The sequence below is a fragment of the Chrysemys picta genome, chromosome 5, assembly GCF_011386835.1.
Source record: "Chrysemys picta bellii isolate R12L10 chromosome 5, ASM1138683v2, whole genome shotgun sequence".
NCBI classification, from domain to species: domain Eukaryota; kingdom Metazoa; phylum Chordata; order Testudines; family Emydidae; genus Chrysemys; species Chrysemys picta.
Genome location: NC_088795.1, coordinates 31723779 through 31741026, shown reverse-complemented (window position 1 = coordinate 31741026; position 17248 = coordinate 31723779). Strand labels below are relative to the sequence as shown.

General features: G+C 40.1%; 1 protein-coding gene across 2 annotated transcripts in view; it reads right to left on the bottom strand.

The window, feature by feature from the left end:
- The window catches only part of TET2 (tet methylcytosine dioxygenase 2), an 87632-nt gene that overhangs the window by 26334 nt on the left and 44050 nt on the right, over positions 1-17248 (bottom strand). For both annotated transcript variants that reach the window (XM_005287874.5, XM_005287875.5), the window contains exon 2: positions 287-3677. In XM_005287874.5, the coding sequence (XP_005287931.2) occupies positions 287-3632 (3346 nt within the window). In that variant the 5' untranslated portion in view covers positions 3633-3677. The remainder of the gene's footprint in view (positions 1-286; positions 3678-17248) is intronic.

The following is a 17248-nucleotide window of genomic DNA, read 5'->3' as shown; positions in this document are numbered from 1 at the left end:
CAGATTGAAGAATCTACTTTATATTAGATTTGTATGCCATACATTAATGTACTAGCACACAAACCAGACAGATAACTGCTTTGTAACAAACATATGGTGGTGCTCTATTTTTAGTGTAAAAACTAGTGTTGCTGGAAAGAAACTGAAACTCTCCCTTGATAATGGCTGGCATTCTCAAAAATCAACCCAAAATAAAACCAAACCAAACAAAACCCCAACAACTTTGAAAGTCACCGTCCTAATTGTGAATTAACAATGTATTTTTAGTACATTTCTTGTCACTTACCAACACAACTGCATGATGGGAAATCATATTGGGTTTTGACAGGTGTGTCCAATAAATTTTTTACAGGAGTATCCAATAACTTGGAAGGTGACTCTAAAAAATTATTTAGAACAGATCCAGCTGTTCTTTTAGTTGGGGTTTTTTCAGCAGAAGGAATAGCTTGTTGATCTAAGGCTGTGGTGTGGCTGTCAAATTCTGCAGCAATAGAATTTCTTGATAGGATAGTGATAGGGCCTGCTGTTTCAACCTTCACATGCTTAGGTGATTTGATAGTAAGAGCTTTGTGATCAAACAGTGATTTGACCTGAATCTGTTTCAGCTGCTGTTCCATTGTCTCAATGATACTCTTTTGTTGCATGTTCTCACAACTGAAGTGCTGATTCTCTTGTTTAATTGTTTTTTTCCATGTTTTGTTTTCCAGCTGTCCAGTTGATAGATGCATGCAGATATTAGACTTTGAGCCAGCCTCAACTTTTATAGGCTTGCGCATCACACTGGGACAAATTTCAGGTTTGGGTTGTTGGTGTATTTGCTGCTCTTGCTTTTGTAAGAGATGCCACCTGAGAGCAGCATGGTTTTGAAAATCCTTGTGGGGTTCAGCCTGAAGGTGACACCCTCTCTGGTCTTGTGGGAGAGTTTGTTGGCTGTGTAGTAAGTACCTTTGCTGAATCGGTGTAGCTTGGTGGCTGGACATATCTTGTTTCAAATTTCTACCACATCCCTCTGGTTGTTGGAGTGGTCTCTGTATAACTGAAGCCTGTTGAGTTTGTTGCTCTTGTTCTTGAAAGCAATGATGCACCTCTTGCTTTGGGGTCATACTATTTAGATAATATTGCATATGTTGCAAGTCCTGCATTTTGTTTACTCCAAAGAGTTCAGCATTTATGGTGTTTTCCTTCTTCTCAGAAACCAAGTGCATACGGCCAGGATGCTGCAGATTAGTATTTGTTTTCAGAATCTGATTGTAAAGGGAAGTTTTACTGTTGCTACTTTGTTCCTGCTCTAGTCCAAGCTGAGGGTTATGAGGGAACTCAGTTGGTTTTATATACTTATTCTCAGTTTGAAAACATTCTTCTCGTTTAAGCTGACTGTAGGATGCCCCATCTATTTGCTGTTCACTGTCACTTTGGGAATGGGAAAAGGTCTGAGACAGTTCTTTGCTTTTCCTTTGCAGGGCTTGCTGCTGGTGGTGGTTCGGGGTTAACTGTGGACTGCGTGACAGTTGTGTCTGCTGCGCCTGTTTTTGCAACATCTGTTGTAAAATGTTTGAATGTAAGAATTGTTCATTCTCTGTTGTCTGGGGATTCAAGTACTGCTGTTTTAACAGGGCCCCCAAAGGCTGCTCAGTTTGTTGTTCTTGTCTTGCTTGGAAATGAAGCGGCTGCGTTTGGTGTTGCTGCACATAGGACTTCACCAGAGAATTCATCTTTGTGAGCTGTGGCTGGGGAGAGTGCTTTTGGAACTGCAGTTGCTGCTCAGCTATCGGATGGGCTTGCAGTTGTGCTGCCTCGCTTTTGTACAGTTGAGGCATTTGTTCCTGCTGTATTATTTTCTGGCTCTGGGACTGTCCTGAAGGCTCTTTTAATGCCTCAGGATTCCCAGTATACTGGTTTGAATGCATCTGTTCCTTTGGATTTGGCTGGAACTGGAGAATTGACCTCAATAAAGCCTCACTGGGCTTCTGGGGGGAATCTCTATGGTGAAAATGAGTGGAAATCAATTCTATCCAACCTGGTTTTGGATAATGTTGAGGCTGCTGTTTCACTTGGTCTTTTCCTTTCTCAGGAGGGATCTCATGTTCTTTTTGTCCCAGGGGCTGTTGATAGTGTTGCTGCAACTCTCCATTGTTCCCAGCTACCTGCAGATCTTGGATGTGAGGTTCTGATGTTGGCTTTATTTCTTCTGTGCATTGCTGAATGGAGGTCATCATGGCAGCTGGCAGATCACTTTCACTGCCACCCTGTTGTGACACCTCAGGCTTCTGTTGAGAGTTAGGTTGTTGCTGGGCAAGGTCAGGACTCTTGGATATCAGTTCCTCCTGCTGCCCTTCATTCTTCACTTCTATAGAAAGAGTTTCAACATTTGTGTTGTCATAGGGGTGATGTTCTTCTGTAACCGCAATGGACAGAGAGCTGTTCGTTTCTGGAGCTGGGGGAGGAGCAGAAGCAGGAGGAGGAGTGAAGGAATCCTTATTAGACATTGAGTTGTGCACCATTTTTTTAAACAAAGCACCATTTTTTTCTGCTTGCTCTGAAACCCCCTCCAGGCTATTGTTGTGAGCTTGCAGATTACTGCTGGAACTTAGAGAGGGACCTTGGTTGGGTGCCCGCCCCATATTTCCATGAACACTACCATTTCCTATGGGTAACTGTTGTGTATCATAGCCTGGGTTTTGTTGCTGTAGCTGTAGTTCCGATTTCTGAAGTGAATAGCTACCTGGTAATACAGGTGGTTTACTGGAGTCTTCCATATTGTAGACCTCAGTAGCCACTACAGCTGGCACTTGAGGCAGCTCAGAGTTTGAGGTCTGTGGGGAAATGATCTGCCCTGAGGTATGGGATGAATGTGTTGTCTCATAGGACAACTCATTAGTAGCCTGACTGTTAATGGCATTTATGTGAGATGTGTTTTTCTGCATTGCAATGGAAACATGGTCTGGATAATATTGAGACAGTGTTTTTTCCAGGAGTTCACCATGCATGTTTTCCATGGAAGAGGCAGAAACTGTAGCACCATTAGGCATTGGCACTGCCTTGTTTTTAAGTAGTAAGACAATGTTCTTGTTGTGGCAATTAATGTTTTCCCTCTCTTGCTCATTCTGAATCTGGAGATCTTCAGGATTTTCTGAACCATCACAGTTGTATCTTGAAGACTGTATAAAATCAGAAGCTGCATTTTCTTGTCCAGTAAAACTCACAGATTCCTTCTCATTGCATGAATTGGAGACAGTTGGTTTTTCATTGTTTTCCCCTGGCTCATCTTTCTCGCCATTTACTTCATCTTGTTTAATTTTCTTGTTCTGATGAAGGCCAGATAGAGAAGGCTCACTAAAAGTGCGTTTTATCCCACCATTTTGCATATACTTGGAATACACTCTCTTTTCCTGTAGGAGGTCAGGGCTGGTACGGTTATTTGGGTTTCCCTTCACGTGAGGTATTCCATAGCTGTTCTTAAAAAGTAGCCACTTATGGTCACCATTTACTTCAGCATGGGTTCTCTCTGTTAGTGGACTTCCATTCTGCAGCTTCACTGACAAAGGCTCCACCTGGCAAACAGGAGAAGGCTGTGGTATTAAAAATGGGCTCAATCTATTGCCATCAACATGGTTGGTTCTATCCTGTTCCATCTGGCCTGCTCCGGGCCCATCCACAAGGCTGCCCTTTTAACGTATCTGAAAGAGAAAAAGGGAGGTAAAAGGGTGTAAGTTTAGTTTTATTTGATACAGATCAAATCACTGACCAGACACAATATTTGAGCATCTGCCCTCCTGACTTATCTATGCACAGCATGCCACGTTACAGTGGTCTCCCAATGTTTTCTGAGGGTGTTTTCAGTAGCATTGGACTTTGTTATTATAAAGTGTCTTTTTTATGCTGCAGTATGATTTATTTTTAATAAATGAAGGATAAAACTTGAAACTGAAACAATATCAGATTGGGCATGAACATGTGAAGCTGATGGTGGTATGCAAGCAGAGTGAAACTGAACTAGCCGGACCTTCTTTTAAAATGCAGGAAAAATTCTTAGTTTCTTAACTTGAAACCATTATACTTTATAGCAAAATACTGTCTTAGTTCACATTTTAATTTGACATGCTTTCTAAAGTTCAGCACACGATTAGTTCAAAAAAAAGAAGAACAGGAGTACTTGTGGCACCTTAGAGACTAACAAATTTATTAGAGCATAAGCTTTCGTGGATACAGACTAACACGGCTGCTACTCTGAAACCGATTAGTTCAAGTGTGTTTTCAAACTTGATAGGAACTTACTTGGTGCTGAAAATGTTCTTAACAATGGATGCACAGGTGAGAAACTCAGATTAGTATAGAAAAGGGCATGCAAAAATAAACTGGGGATGAGAAAATGCTGTTCAAACAGAAATATACTTATCTTAACGCTAAATCTCTTGCATGACTAATAATCATTTTTAAATAAAATATAAGTATTTACTGCTTGCATACTCTTCGCCTGTACTTTTCTGTAATGATTTTTCTTCCAAGTAAGGTGGAAAATCATGCAGAAATTGTAGTTCCCAGACTTAGAGCTAATCCTGTTATTTGATTATAGTATGCCAAGCCTCTTTTGTCTGATTTGAAGGATTATTGCCACCAAGCTTGCTGGTTAGAGAGATACCCCCGCCCCTTTACTTGTCAGCTGTTTGACAAGGTCATTTAAAGTTGGTTTTCCAAAGATCTCACCCTTAGCAAAATACAGGCACGAGAAAACAAAACAAAAACCGACTTCTCTCCACTGGAATCCCTACACTAATTCATTATTGTTACAGTACTAACATTACCATGATGCATTTATTTAAGGAAAAAAATTAAAATCATGGTATTCATATGCAACAGACTGTACTTGCTTGACATTATGAATGCAGCCTGTGAGTATGCCTTTAGAATTGTATTTTTGTTTTTGTTTCGCAGCAAAGCCTAAAATCTGAGCGTCTTGGATTTGAATTGGGTTGTTTGGAAATTCTTCTCTTAAATAAATATATTAATATTCAATAAAATATTTACCTTTTATTTATATAAAAAAGGTTTCACATTGGATAAAAGTGCTGCCAGGGTGTAGTGAACAAGTTCCACCCAACAACTGTCCAATTCTGGTTAGGCAGATCAGCTGAAGGTTCAGAATGATAGAAAAAGTTGAGAAAGCTATTGTTGAACTCTCTCCAGAATTTGTTCTTTATTGGTTTTATCATTCTCCACCAACAGCCCAAATGACAGAAGACAGACTGGCAGAGCACCTTGCAGATGTTGGAAGGATTGGGAAAGTTAGGAAAATGAGGCAAATAATAAATACATACTGTACTAAAGGTACAAATGAGTCTAAGGTAAAAATTTTGACTCGGGCAAATTTTTGCAATGAAGTCATTACTGCTAGTTTGCATAGAAAGGGAATATGAAGGGCTCTCTATTATTAATTCATACTTGCTTGGACTGCTAAGCAAGCTTGAGCCTCACAAGTGGCTGATATTACCACTCCACAGAGAGGACTTATTACATTTGAAAATTTCTCCTATCACAGTAGATTTGCCTCCAAGAGCACAGAACAGGATTATTTATCCTTCTCTAATTTTTTTTACAATATCAAATTACACCTAATTTATACAATGTGCACTGAATTCCTGGGTATTATTGCCTTACTAAGCTCAAGTGAGTAATAGAATTCAGAAACGCTCTTTAAATAAGAATTGCTCTTGGGGCTATGTAAAATTACTATAAGCAGAATTGATAGTATTATATAAGATTACTGGGATTCCCTTTCTGTTCAGGGCGCTGACTTCAAAATAGGGACAATCGAAGCATCACAGGTGCATGCTAGTCAAAACTGGACAGCTGGACATACGATAACCACACCCCCTCATTAGTTCTTAAATGTGCTTTTAACCCTTTTCTCTGTGTGCTCGGATTATTCTTTATACAAGGAAAATATGCTACGGTCACGTTGCTTCCCAAAACCCCACCTCTAACAAAGGGAGTTTATAAAGTAATTTGAAAAACAGAAACTAGAGATGGAGAAGATCAGTTCTAGTCTGTCCCCCTAATAAAGCAGGATTCTTCTGTGTACAATATATATTCCAGCATCTTGGCCTGGCTAGCTTTAAGAGTCCCAGGTGATAAGGCATTTGTAACTTTCCTGGGGAGACTATTCCAAAGCACAATAGACATCGCTGTTAGACTGGCACATCAGAGAAACTTTCTAAGTTTCTCTCATTCCATATAGTTCTTTGAAGTAAAAATGCAAAGTAAAGGATGCTGCAGAATTACATTCCTTCCCAATGGGGTGAAAGAAACAGACATTCACTCTAACCTGAAATTCCTTCCCTTTCATTCCCTACCTGCTGTCTTTTGATACCTTAGCTTGCAGCTGAACAACAACTCCCAGAGGTGAAAAATGAGTGTGTAAGCTGCTAAATGACACAGTATTCTGAGCAAAGTACAAAGGAACAGTAATTAACACTGCCCTATCAGATTATTTTTTATTTCCATCAAAACAAGGTATTAATCTGTGTGACTGAGCCATAGGAATCCTCTCCATTGTCCTCAAAGCATATCAGTATTTTAACACTGGTGGTTGAACTCTACTTTATCACAGAGGGTAAAGTTTAACTCTTGTTACAAGTTTTCAAAAGCTCCTTTTGCTCTGTGTTTTGTTGATGGATAAAAGAGCCTCCCTACTTGAGGAGTGTGTGGCCTGTATCTAAACTCAGCATGCAAACCGTGCAAAGTGTGCCTGCTCCTCAGGAGGGAAACTCATGATCCTTGAAAGCCACGTATTTCCTTCCTTACTATATGACAAAAAATACATGCACTTTTCACAGGCTTCTCAAAAGCCTCACACTACAAATCAACCAATCCCTTGGATTCTGATTGGCTCCAGCATAAAAGGAGGTGGTGGAAGACAATCCAAAGCAGGATTAAACTATTTGACTCTTCAAAGCCTAGTATGAACTCATTGGTTTAAAACGCCTCACACTTCCTTTCTTTAGAATAACTGTAGGATTGGGGTTACTTTGCCTTACTCTTGATTCCCCATGTCTAAACTCAGTTATTCACAATCCTCCTGAATCTCGTCTTATTACAAACTATAAAAGGTGCTCAGACAAATCACAGTAATTTTTTGTAATGCAATTTAAAGTTAGGAAATACCAAGCAATGGCATACCTCTAGTATTTATTTCAGCTAGTACACCATGCATGTGCTTTAGATGCTACTGTTGAATAGAATTGTTTGCGACTGCAAAATCTGGACTCTATGGTCTTTTTACATTTGTGGTGGGGTGAACTACATTTCTTTTAAAGAAAACTCACCTTTACTAATGGATAGTAGTTTATTTTTTCTCCTCCAGTAATAGTTGTTAGAGCCAATACACTTAGCAGCTCTACATATTTTTCCCCAGCCATAATTTATTAGAAATTCAAGTCACATCAGCAGCATCTGTGAAACAATTACTGCATCTAGGACTGACTCTGCAGTCTAATCCATCATAATTATGACTGGCCTCTTTGAAGATGCCATGATGCATGACTTAAAAATAGCACATTACTGTGGAAATGGATCAGCATCTCACATTCCACCAAGTTGTAATTCTGCCCACCACTGTTTGACTTCTTGAAGTACCCAGGAACATACATGTATTTCTTGCCACATACGGGGCACAAATGAGAGATAAGGAGTTAGAAGTATATTATTGTTGGTTTTGTTTTGTTTTTTAAAAGATGTGTACATGCCTCTTTGGAGTGCTCCTGCAATCTTCTTGAGCACAGAATACAAAAGAGTCACTCATGTACAATTTGATGACAGGAAAAACATATATATCTTTTTTTTTTTGGTCAAAAGTAACCTTAGTTATCTTGATTTGCTCTCTTTTGATAACTTCTCTATTTTGAGCCAATTCCTGAGGTTCCTATTTTATTAACTATTTGTATCGTGCTGATGTGGTAGCTAGGGACTTTGTGAATGCAAAGAAGTTGCTTGAGTAAACATCCATGATCAGATTCTAACCAGCCCCTGTACATACATCTAGTGCAGCATGAGTAGGAAGAAAATTGAGGTGAGTTCCCCTCTCCTTTGGCACTTCCACAAGGGCTGGCCAGAATCCCATTAGGACTGTTCTCTGTTGGGATGTCCATGAACACTTGCTGGCTGACAGAATTAAGATGGGTGGTACTATAGCCTGTCCATATCAACTAGAAACAGAGCAGAGAACACACTGCATCTTCTCCAAGGTGACTTGCTGATAGCCCAGCTATTCACCGTGTATTTATGCAGCCAGACCTCCTTGGGCTGTGATCTCAAACATAAATGGGGTTGGACTTGGTCAGTAGCTGGATGGGAGAACACAAAGTAAAAGTCAAGGAACTACAAATGATAGCAATAGTGTGACAGTCCCTTCTATATCAATACTAAACTACTGCCCTGCCCCAGCATGATGCTTGGGTCACTGTACTGCTAGACACTATTGGATGAAACAGAGGTCTAAATCATTTGCAGTCATTAAATTCCCATGGCAGTTTCTGCAAGAGTTTCTGTTTATCTAGGTGCCCTGGCCAAATTCCAGTTTGGGTAGTTAAATTCTGCCTACTTTAATTCGCCTTCTAATATCAACTAAATACAATAGTAGGCTCAACTTCCTGACTTAACTTGTTTAGTGTTATTGTGCACAATTAAACAGTAGCCTATCCTACCCCTGAAGTGGCTGAATTTCAGTGGTGGGCAACCTCATGCCTCTATCTAGTTCAGGGGTTGGCAACATTGCTCGCCCGTGCCGCTTCTCGCCGCCCCCATTGGCCCGGGACAGCGAACCGTGGCCAGTGGGGGCCGCGATTGGCCGAACCTGCCGCATCAGCAGGTAAATAAAACTGGCCCGGCCCACCAGGGTGTTACCCTGGCAAGCCACGTGCCGAACGTTGCCAACCCGATTTCTAGTTTGTAAAGCACTTTGAGAGTCTTCTGGTTGAAAGAAGCTACAGAAGTAACAATTTCTGAATTTCAGCAAAGAAAGGAAAAAAGCTCAAAACAGCCCTTCTCTGTAACATCATAAACCATTACAAACCATGGGCTAAATCCTGAAGTCTTTACTTGGGGGGAAAAGCTCTATAAGCCAATGGGAGTTTTTTCCTGAATTCATCTGGGTAGATAAGCTAATGCAGTTTTCAGAGTCTTGAGGCAAGATTATCCCTGAAGGTAGTGCTGCCAAGCAGTCAAGCAGCCACAGTTTGAACTTCTGTGTGGTCCTTGAGTAGTCCTATGTACATCATAATGGATTATTGTAATCTATAAGCAACAATGGCATGGATAAATTCTATATCTGAGGAAATGACCACAGTTGCCTTAACAGATGAAAAAGTGGTGCTTTTGACCACCAGCACCCGCTGAGAATCCAAAAGCAGTCAGATCCAAACTCATCAAGCAATGAAGCTCTTTGACAACTTCCCCAAAAGAAATGTGGGCAGGCACCAGTTCCTCTACACCCTCAAGATGCCACCAACATACCCCAACCTACTAGCATCACCCTTGACTTCTCAATTGAGCAACATTTTCATCCAAGTTCCCATCTCAGTCAAGCACTTCGAAAATCAGATACATCACATTATCTAGATTAGTTATAAGCCTCATGTCATCCATATATTGATGGTATCACAGTGAAAATCATCTTGCTATCTCCTCAGTGGTCTCGTGTGCACAACGAACAAACTGTGTGATAGAAAAGAAGCCTGCAGAACCCCTGAGGTTTTCATTGACTCCAATGGGCTTTGGAACCCAAAATAATTAAAAATATCAATATTTATCTCTCTCATCAATGCAACAGAATGAATATACATACACAAACACGTGGTTCAGCATAGTCTATCCATGGATTTCTGGGCCCCAAATCCCTTATGGACTATCAAAATTCATCTAATTGCCTTGTTTTAGATTTTGTATTTGAACCACTTATTCAGCAGAAAGTTCTATAGTAATATGCATCTGAGGAAGCACTAAGGAATAATGTATCCCGGCCCAAGTCAATTGTAATTGATGCTTGCTAAATTGTTTCTAGATCCACCCTTTTCAAACAGTAAAATACGAACAGTTTAGGAAAACACACCCTCTCGTGGAGCTCTGCCACCAGAAATGCAGAGGACATGTGGAACTGAGGAACAGCATTTTTTGGAGGACAGCAAAACACCTTAGGAGCAAATATTTGGTATGGATATTGTTATCCGTTCAATTACATGACATTTTCAGCTTCTGGAGACTATAATATGGATTGGAAAAGAGAATTTGGTCCCAAGTCTTGATCTTATTTTTGGACTAGCCAATACACTAGTTTAAGAAGATCTCAGGCATCGACTAATCTCAAGGAAAACAGCATAAATCCCAACTTGTGCACTAATTATAAGTCAAAAGAAGCAATTTTCAAGTTACATCAATATTTAACAAGGAGCCACAGTGTGACTCTCTCTCAGGACTGTAGGAATATGAAAACCTTGTTTTCTGAAGTTAACATTCTGGCAATAGTATTTTTTTTTTCCCCAGGAGCAGGAGCCCCATTTTATTTTTATTTTTCTGGAAGGCCATTAACTAAGACATTGCACTAATCCAAGTTTGGCGTTAAAGCCACGGGCACCAGAATGCTCCTACAGTATTCTGACAATTTTTTGAGTTCTCTTTTACACTCAGCTTACTCCAGTACACACAACTTGTTTTATTTTCATTGCCTTTTGAACTTCTGCAACAGTTTACTAAGAAACTGACACTGAGAAGCCAAATTGAAACATTTGGTTGGAATGGTTTTAGGAAAAAAAGTTGGAGGGAGACAGGTGGCTGGCCTTTTTATGGAAACTGCCTTAGTGGTGAACCAGGAAAAAGAGTAGTCTTTATGGACAGGAAGTCTATTTAAAGGTATTGTCTTAAAGTTAAGCTTCACTCAAGCCACCGATTTCTAGAACAGCATAAAAATTCAGCACTACTGTGTTGACAAAGGTTATGGGTTAGAATCCCAGAATGAGCTGACATTTTGGCCTTCCTTCAATTGCCTATGATTCAAAGCACATTCTTTCCCATGTTAAAATGTACTCTTTATGGCAAGATGCAGCATGAAGAGATAGAGAACTAACTAAAAGAGGAGAAAAATAGCAGATTGTGTTTTAACTCTAATTAAGGCTTTTTAGGCTCCAACAGTAGATCCTCCTATGGGTGATATTTATACAGTTCTATAGGGAACTTCAGTACTCCTCTCTGGCACTCCTTTTAAAATATTTTCAAAGTTTTGAAAACAGTCAGCCTTTCTTCATTCTGGCAGGCTGCCATTCACTGCCAACAAAATTCAGCTCATAATCTTCCAAGGCCTCCAATAGCCCACATGGATTTAAGAGAATTTTAAATGGCTGAAGTACTAGTGAAGGACTTAAGACATTTTGGGATATTAAAAAAAGCATATATCAAATTTTAAATTAAAACAAAACACAGCTACACAAACTTTTGTCAGTTTTCTACAAAGTTTGCTTCATATTCTGTCCAGGAGTCACAAAATGCTATTTCACTAATTGATTATTCTCTGTCTGGGATATGGACATACTTCTGGTGCACAAAGAAGCAGTGTGAATTATAAAGCTCGTCATTTTTAAGCAGTAGTGCTACTTGTTTCAAGACACTGAGGTCAATTTATATATATATATATATATATATATATATATATATATATATATATATATATATATATATATGGCATAGACTTGAGTGTTGTGCTGGGTTTGAATTAAACTCTGATGATTCTTCTAGCTGAAAAGTCTGAGCTTGGAGAAATATCTTGAGTTTATCAAGTAATTATAAGTCAAAAGAAAAAAGCAACTAAATAATAATTAAATTACTTCATCCATTCCTCTTTGCTCTTCCATGAAAGGGCAGCAGATAAACTTTGTTTTTTCTTATTTAAATATACAAATACCACCGGCAAGGCCTAGTGGAACTCCTCATGGTTGTAAGCACTATCATAAGTGTTTGCAGGACTGGGCTTCCAGCTTGAAGTCTGATAAATACGGTCTTCGGCTACAGTAAGAAGTTAAAGGAATGTCTTGCGTGTATTAGTGAAATTCCAGAGAGAAGTGTGTGTGTGTGTGCTTAAAGCTGTTGTGTTCCAGTCCTGGAAGAACTGTAATTGTATGCAGTTTCATACCACAGCTGTTCCTTATCATGCCAGCAGCAATCTTTAGGTTTGTGGGGGTTTTTTTCTTTTTTTTTTTTTTTTTAAAGGCAGGTAGGGACAGGGAGGAGACTAGTCAGGCTTTAAGCTCCAACACTTACAACTGGTTTAGCTCAAAAGAAAAAGAAATCTGCATTTGCTAATATAACTTCTATAGAGCCTTTGGGAAAATAAACAGCTGCTTTTTCTTAAAAAATGGAAAGACCGGGAAGGGGAGAGACAGTCATCAGGATACTAAATGTTCACTGTAGCCATTTAAATTGAAATGCATACTGCTGTCAAATGCATAAAGGGACATTAGATTTTGGGTTTCCTAAAAATATGATGGCTAGCCAGGTTGATTATGACAAAATGAGCTAATAATTTCACTGTGGGGGGGAGGGGAAATTGCCAACAAGAGCTGATCTGCTCATTATACAATCCAGCAGACCACCTATCATAAAAACCTCATCTAGCTCACAAAATGTTTGTGTTAAATTGATATGTAATAAATCCAAAACATATTTCAAGCAATATCTTCAAAATTCATGATCGGTATGGACGACTAAGAAAATGTTCTGGAAAGCTGGCTATGCTTAAATGTGGAAGACTAAAAATGAGAGAGATCTGCCCTGGGCTATATACAATTAACATGCAATACAGTAGTATATGGGGAACCAAAGCAAATCAGACCAGCATCAAAATTTTAATGGGAAAAATAATCTGGTTCACTGTGCACTTTAAAAGGCACAATTCTGCAAAGTGCTGAATGCTTCGTAGAAGTTATTACTCGTGGTAGTTCCTGGAGGCCTAGACCAGCTCAGGGGCCTGTTGAGCTAGGCACTACATTAATGGGAGAGAGTGGCCCTAAAAAGTGAGGAGTCTCCTCAACTCCCATTAAAGTCAATAGGAGTGAGAATGGTGAGCTGCTTTTTGGAGTGCTTAGCAACCTGCGGGCTAAAGCTCTAAATGGAGGGATTTAAGATTAGATCTGACTCTGAGATCTCTATTTTCTGGCCTTAAATGGAGGGTGCTTAAGAACATAAGAATGAACCATACTGGTTCATCTAGCCCAGTATCCTGTCTTCTGACAGTGGCCACAGCTGGATGCTTCAGAGTGATCCATCCTGTTGTCCAGTCCCAGCTTCTGGAAATCAAAGGTTTATGGACACCCAGAGTATTGCATTGTGTTCCTGACCATCTTGGTTAATAGCCATTGATGGACATATCCTCCATGAACTTATCTAAAAGACAATGCCATTCAAAAAGACAATGAAAAAGAAGGGACATGTTACAATGAAAAGCAAATACATATGTGCCATTGTCAATTATTTCTCTTCAGAACTTCTTAGTCCATCATCCAGAGCTTCTTTTTAACTTTTAAGGACATGCTCAAATGATTTGGGGTCTTAATGAATATTTACATAGTGGTAGCCCAATAGTTGTTTACTAGGCTCAAAATAAGAGAAATACTTTTTCACAGAAATGGATATGTGTGCAGCAGATTTCTGTAGACCAGTTGTACAAAATAATCATGTATTTGCATTGAAGTATAAGCAGTATTCAGGGTCAGGTTTTCTTGACCCATACAAAAATACAGGAAATGATCAGAAACACTGCAGCAGCGCAGCTGTAAGTTACGCTGCTTGGAACCATTACTGTTGAGCACATTAGTATATTTATAAGGGAATGTATATTTAACGCATCCCTACAGGTGTGTATGGCACTTCACAGAGAGATCAACGACACAGTCCCACTCCTGCCCAAACAAGTGTAAATCTATCCTGCAAAAAGATCATGTTCTTGCTTTGGTTTGTGGTGTATGAATCATGATGGTCCTGCATTTATTGGTTTGGTTAACTGTGTTTGTTTATAAACTTATTTTACATAATGAAGTCCACTTGTATTTTTAAAAAGAAGCTATACGGATTGTGCATAGCAGGATTGAGGATAGCAGGGAAAAAATCTTGCACTGTTGATTTTAAAACAATGTGGTCATCCGACTTTCTTTCATGGCAATTTGTTAGAGTCCAAAGGTGTGTCTTGACTATATAACAGTTAGCAGCATGAGTCTTGTATCCTTTAGCATGTGTATTCTATCTCAAGAAACATTAAAAAAAAAAAAAAAAAGTACTGAGATGATTCAGGTTTTTTACGATAATGACCTCATTTTTCTCCTTACCCTTATCAAGAATACAGATATGCAAAATACATGAATTTCACTGATAAATACTATGTGGGCTGCATATCACATGTGTGCTGAATACCTGTTTCTCTGCTGAATGTACTGTAACTAATTAAAATACCAAACTTCACTAGACTGGTTCCTGAGTTGTGTGCTATTCAGCAGTCACATTTAAGGCCAAATCCTGTAGTACTCACATAGGATACCAACTGACTTCATATAGGTGAAATTATCATTAAGGATACCTGGATTTGGGCCCCTCTTCAGCAAAAACGTGGTCTTAAATCTCATTTACTTCAAGTTAAACTTGCTTAAATTTTTTACTAATCAGGGCCCTAGTCTTTAAATTCTGCCATCTTTAGCCCTTGCCACAGCCCGTTCCCCCAAACTGCTCATCTTACTCTGACCCATGGAACCTCATTTGCTGACAGTTGTTCTTTCTGAGGAGAAAGATATTTTTTTATTTTAATTGATGCAGTGTAGTGCCTTGTTCCTTAGCTGCTGTTTGTCATGGCAGAACACCACATTTGCAAAGGCAGACTAACAGGAATAGCTAACTATTTGAAAAAAACAAACACTGAAATGTTCCATGACTACTTGGGTTGGAGAATTCAAACATTTACTGTGCTGAATAAGCTTCTGATTCAAATAGGGTTGGTTTTGTTTTTTTGTTCAATTTCCTTACTTTTGAGTAAAAGAGAAAATACCACAGAGAAGTCCCACACAAAGGGAACAATTTAAGTTCCATTTGTAGTCTTTTTTGTTGGTTTTTTGTTTTTGATCAACTGCATGGGAAAAGATTGCCTTGAATGGGTCTCTATAAAACATTCTTGAAAATGTTAACTTTGTCTACAGCTATGACTTGGCTTAACGGTAGCCATGTTAGACACACGCATGGAATAGGAAGACAAAAAGAATGGTCTTTTCATCTCATAGACTCATAGACTTTAAGGTCAGAAGGGACCATTATGATCATCTGGTCTGACCCCCTGCATGCTGCAGGCCATAAAACCGTCCCTACCCCTTCCCTGGACTCTGCTGTTGAAGTCCCCAATCCTGTTTTTAGTGACTTCAATCGGCAGAGACTCTCCTGCTAGAGATCCCTGCCCCATGCTGCGGAGGAAGGCGAAAAACCTCCAGAGGCTCAGCCAATCTGCCCTGGAGGAAAATTCCTTCCCGACCCCAAATATGGCGATCAGTAAGACCCCGAGCATATAGGCAAGAGTCTCCAGCCTGACCCCTGTTAGCCATTATACTATTTACCTACCATTGCTTGGTTTTCCTTGACTACTATGTTTTACCATTAAACCATTCCCTTCATAAACTTATCTAACTTAATCTTAAAACCAGACAGGTCCGTCGCCCCCACCGTTTCCCTCGGAAGGCCGTTCCAATATTTCACCCCTCTGACGGTCAGAAACCTTCGTCTAATTTCAAGCCTGAACTTCCCCACAGCCAGTTTATATCCATTCGTTCTTGTATCCACATTAGTACTAAGCTGGAATAATTCTTCTCCCTCCCTTGTATTAATCCCTCTAATATATTTAAAGATAGCAATCATATTCCCCCTCAGCCTTCGCTTTGTCAGACTAAACAACCCAAGCTCCTCTAGTCTCCTTTCATACGACAGGTTTTCCATTCCTCTGATCATCCTAGTGGCCCTTCTCTGCACCCGTTCCAGTTTGAGTTCATCTTTTTTAAACATGGGAGACCAGAACTGCACACAGTACTCCAAATGAGGTCTCACCAGCGCCTCATTTCTGATTGGAGAGAGAGTCTTGTGGCTGAAAGCACTGGACTGGGATAGATTAGTTCAATGACTTGCTGGGTGACCCTGAGAAAGTCACATAGGGTCTGTCTACACTGCAGTTAAACACCTGGGGCTGGCCTGGGCTCATGGGGTTCAGGCTGCAGGGCTGTGAAATTGCAGTGTAGACGTTTGGGCTCAGGCTGGAGCCAGCGCACTGGGACCATCCCCTGTGGCTTGTATGAATAGCTCTCACCATGTGTATATACAGTGCTTAGCACAAGGGGGCTCTGATCCTAGTGGAGGCCTCCAGGTGCTATCATAATAAGCCAAACCAAAAAGAGAGTAGGGAATGGAGAAAGAGGAGTAAAACCACTAAGAAGTGTGTCCCTCCCTGCCTCCACATGAAAACTTTTCCAAAGTTGTAGGAAGCATTAAACTAGGCCCCTGTGCTCATACAAAACCCAACTGATATCAATGGGGATTTGCACAGGTGGAAGGGTCTGCCTCTGTGGATCAGAATGCAGGTTTAGGGCCTTGGTTTCTGTCTGATCCAATATGATACATTTTGTTTCTAGCCTTTTCTTTTTTAATTAACACACATTTACTGGCCAATTCAAACAGAGCTACATCCACTTTTTTCAACAATCTCCTTTTCCATCTTCTATTACACCAAGGTAACCAGGCAAAACAGGACCTTGTGTTCGATGCCTTTGATTTCTTGGCTTTATATTAAAAAAACATTAGTGTCTTTGAGCAACAGCTAGTGTTTAATGAACTTCGGGTAACTAAGCAATAAGAGGTCGCCCACATTGTAGATTCTTGCATGCCTCAATTCCAACCCACAAGCCTCTGTGTGCCACCCTCACATCCCCCTCTATTTCATAAACTCCCTGCAACTCCCCCCAATATTACCCCTTCCAGAGGTTCTCTCTCTCTCTCACTCCCCGCCTGCCATACCAGGATCCATATTTCCTCCCCCCTCAATGCCAGCAGCTCTGAATGATCCTCCTTTTCTCCATGCTAGGGACTCTGTGCCTCCCCATTCACACCTCTCCCCCATAGCGGGGGGATCTGTGTACCCTTCCCCCCAACATACCACCATTCTCCAGTCTTCCGGATTCTGTGTACCCCACAT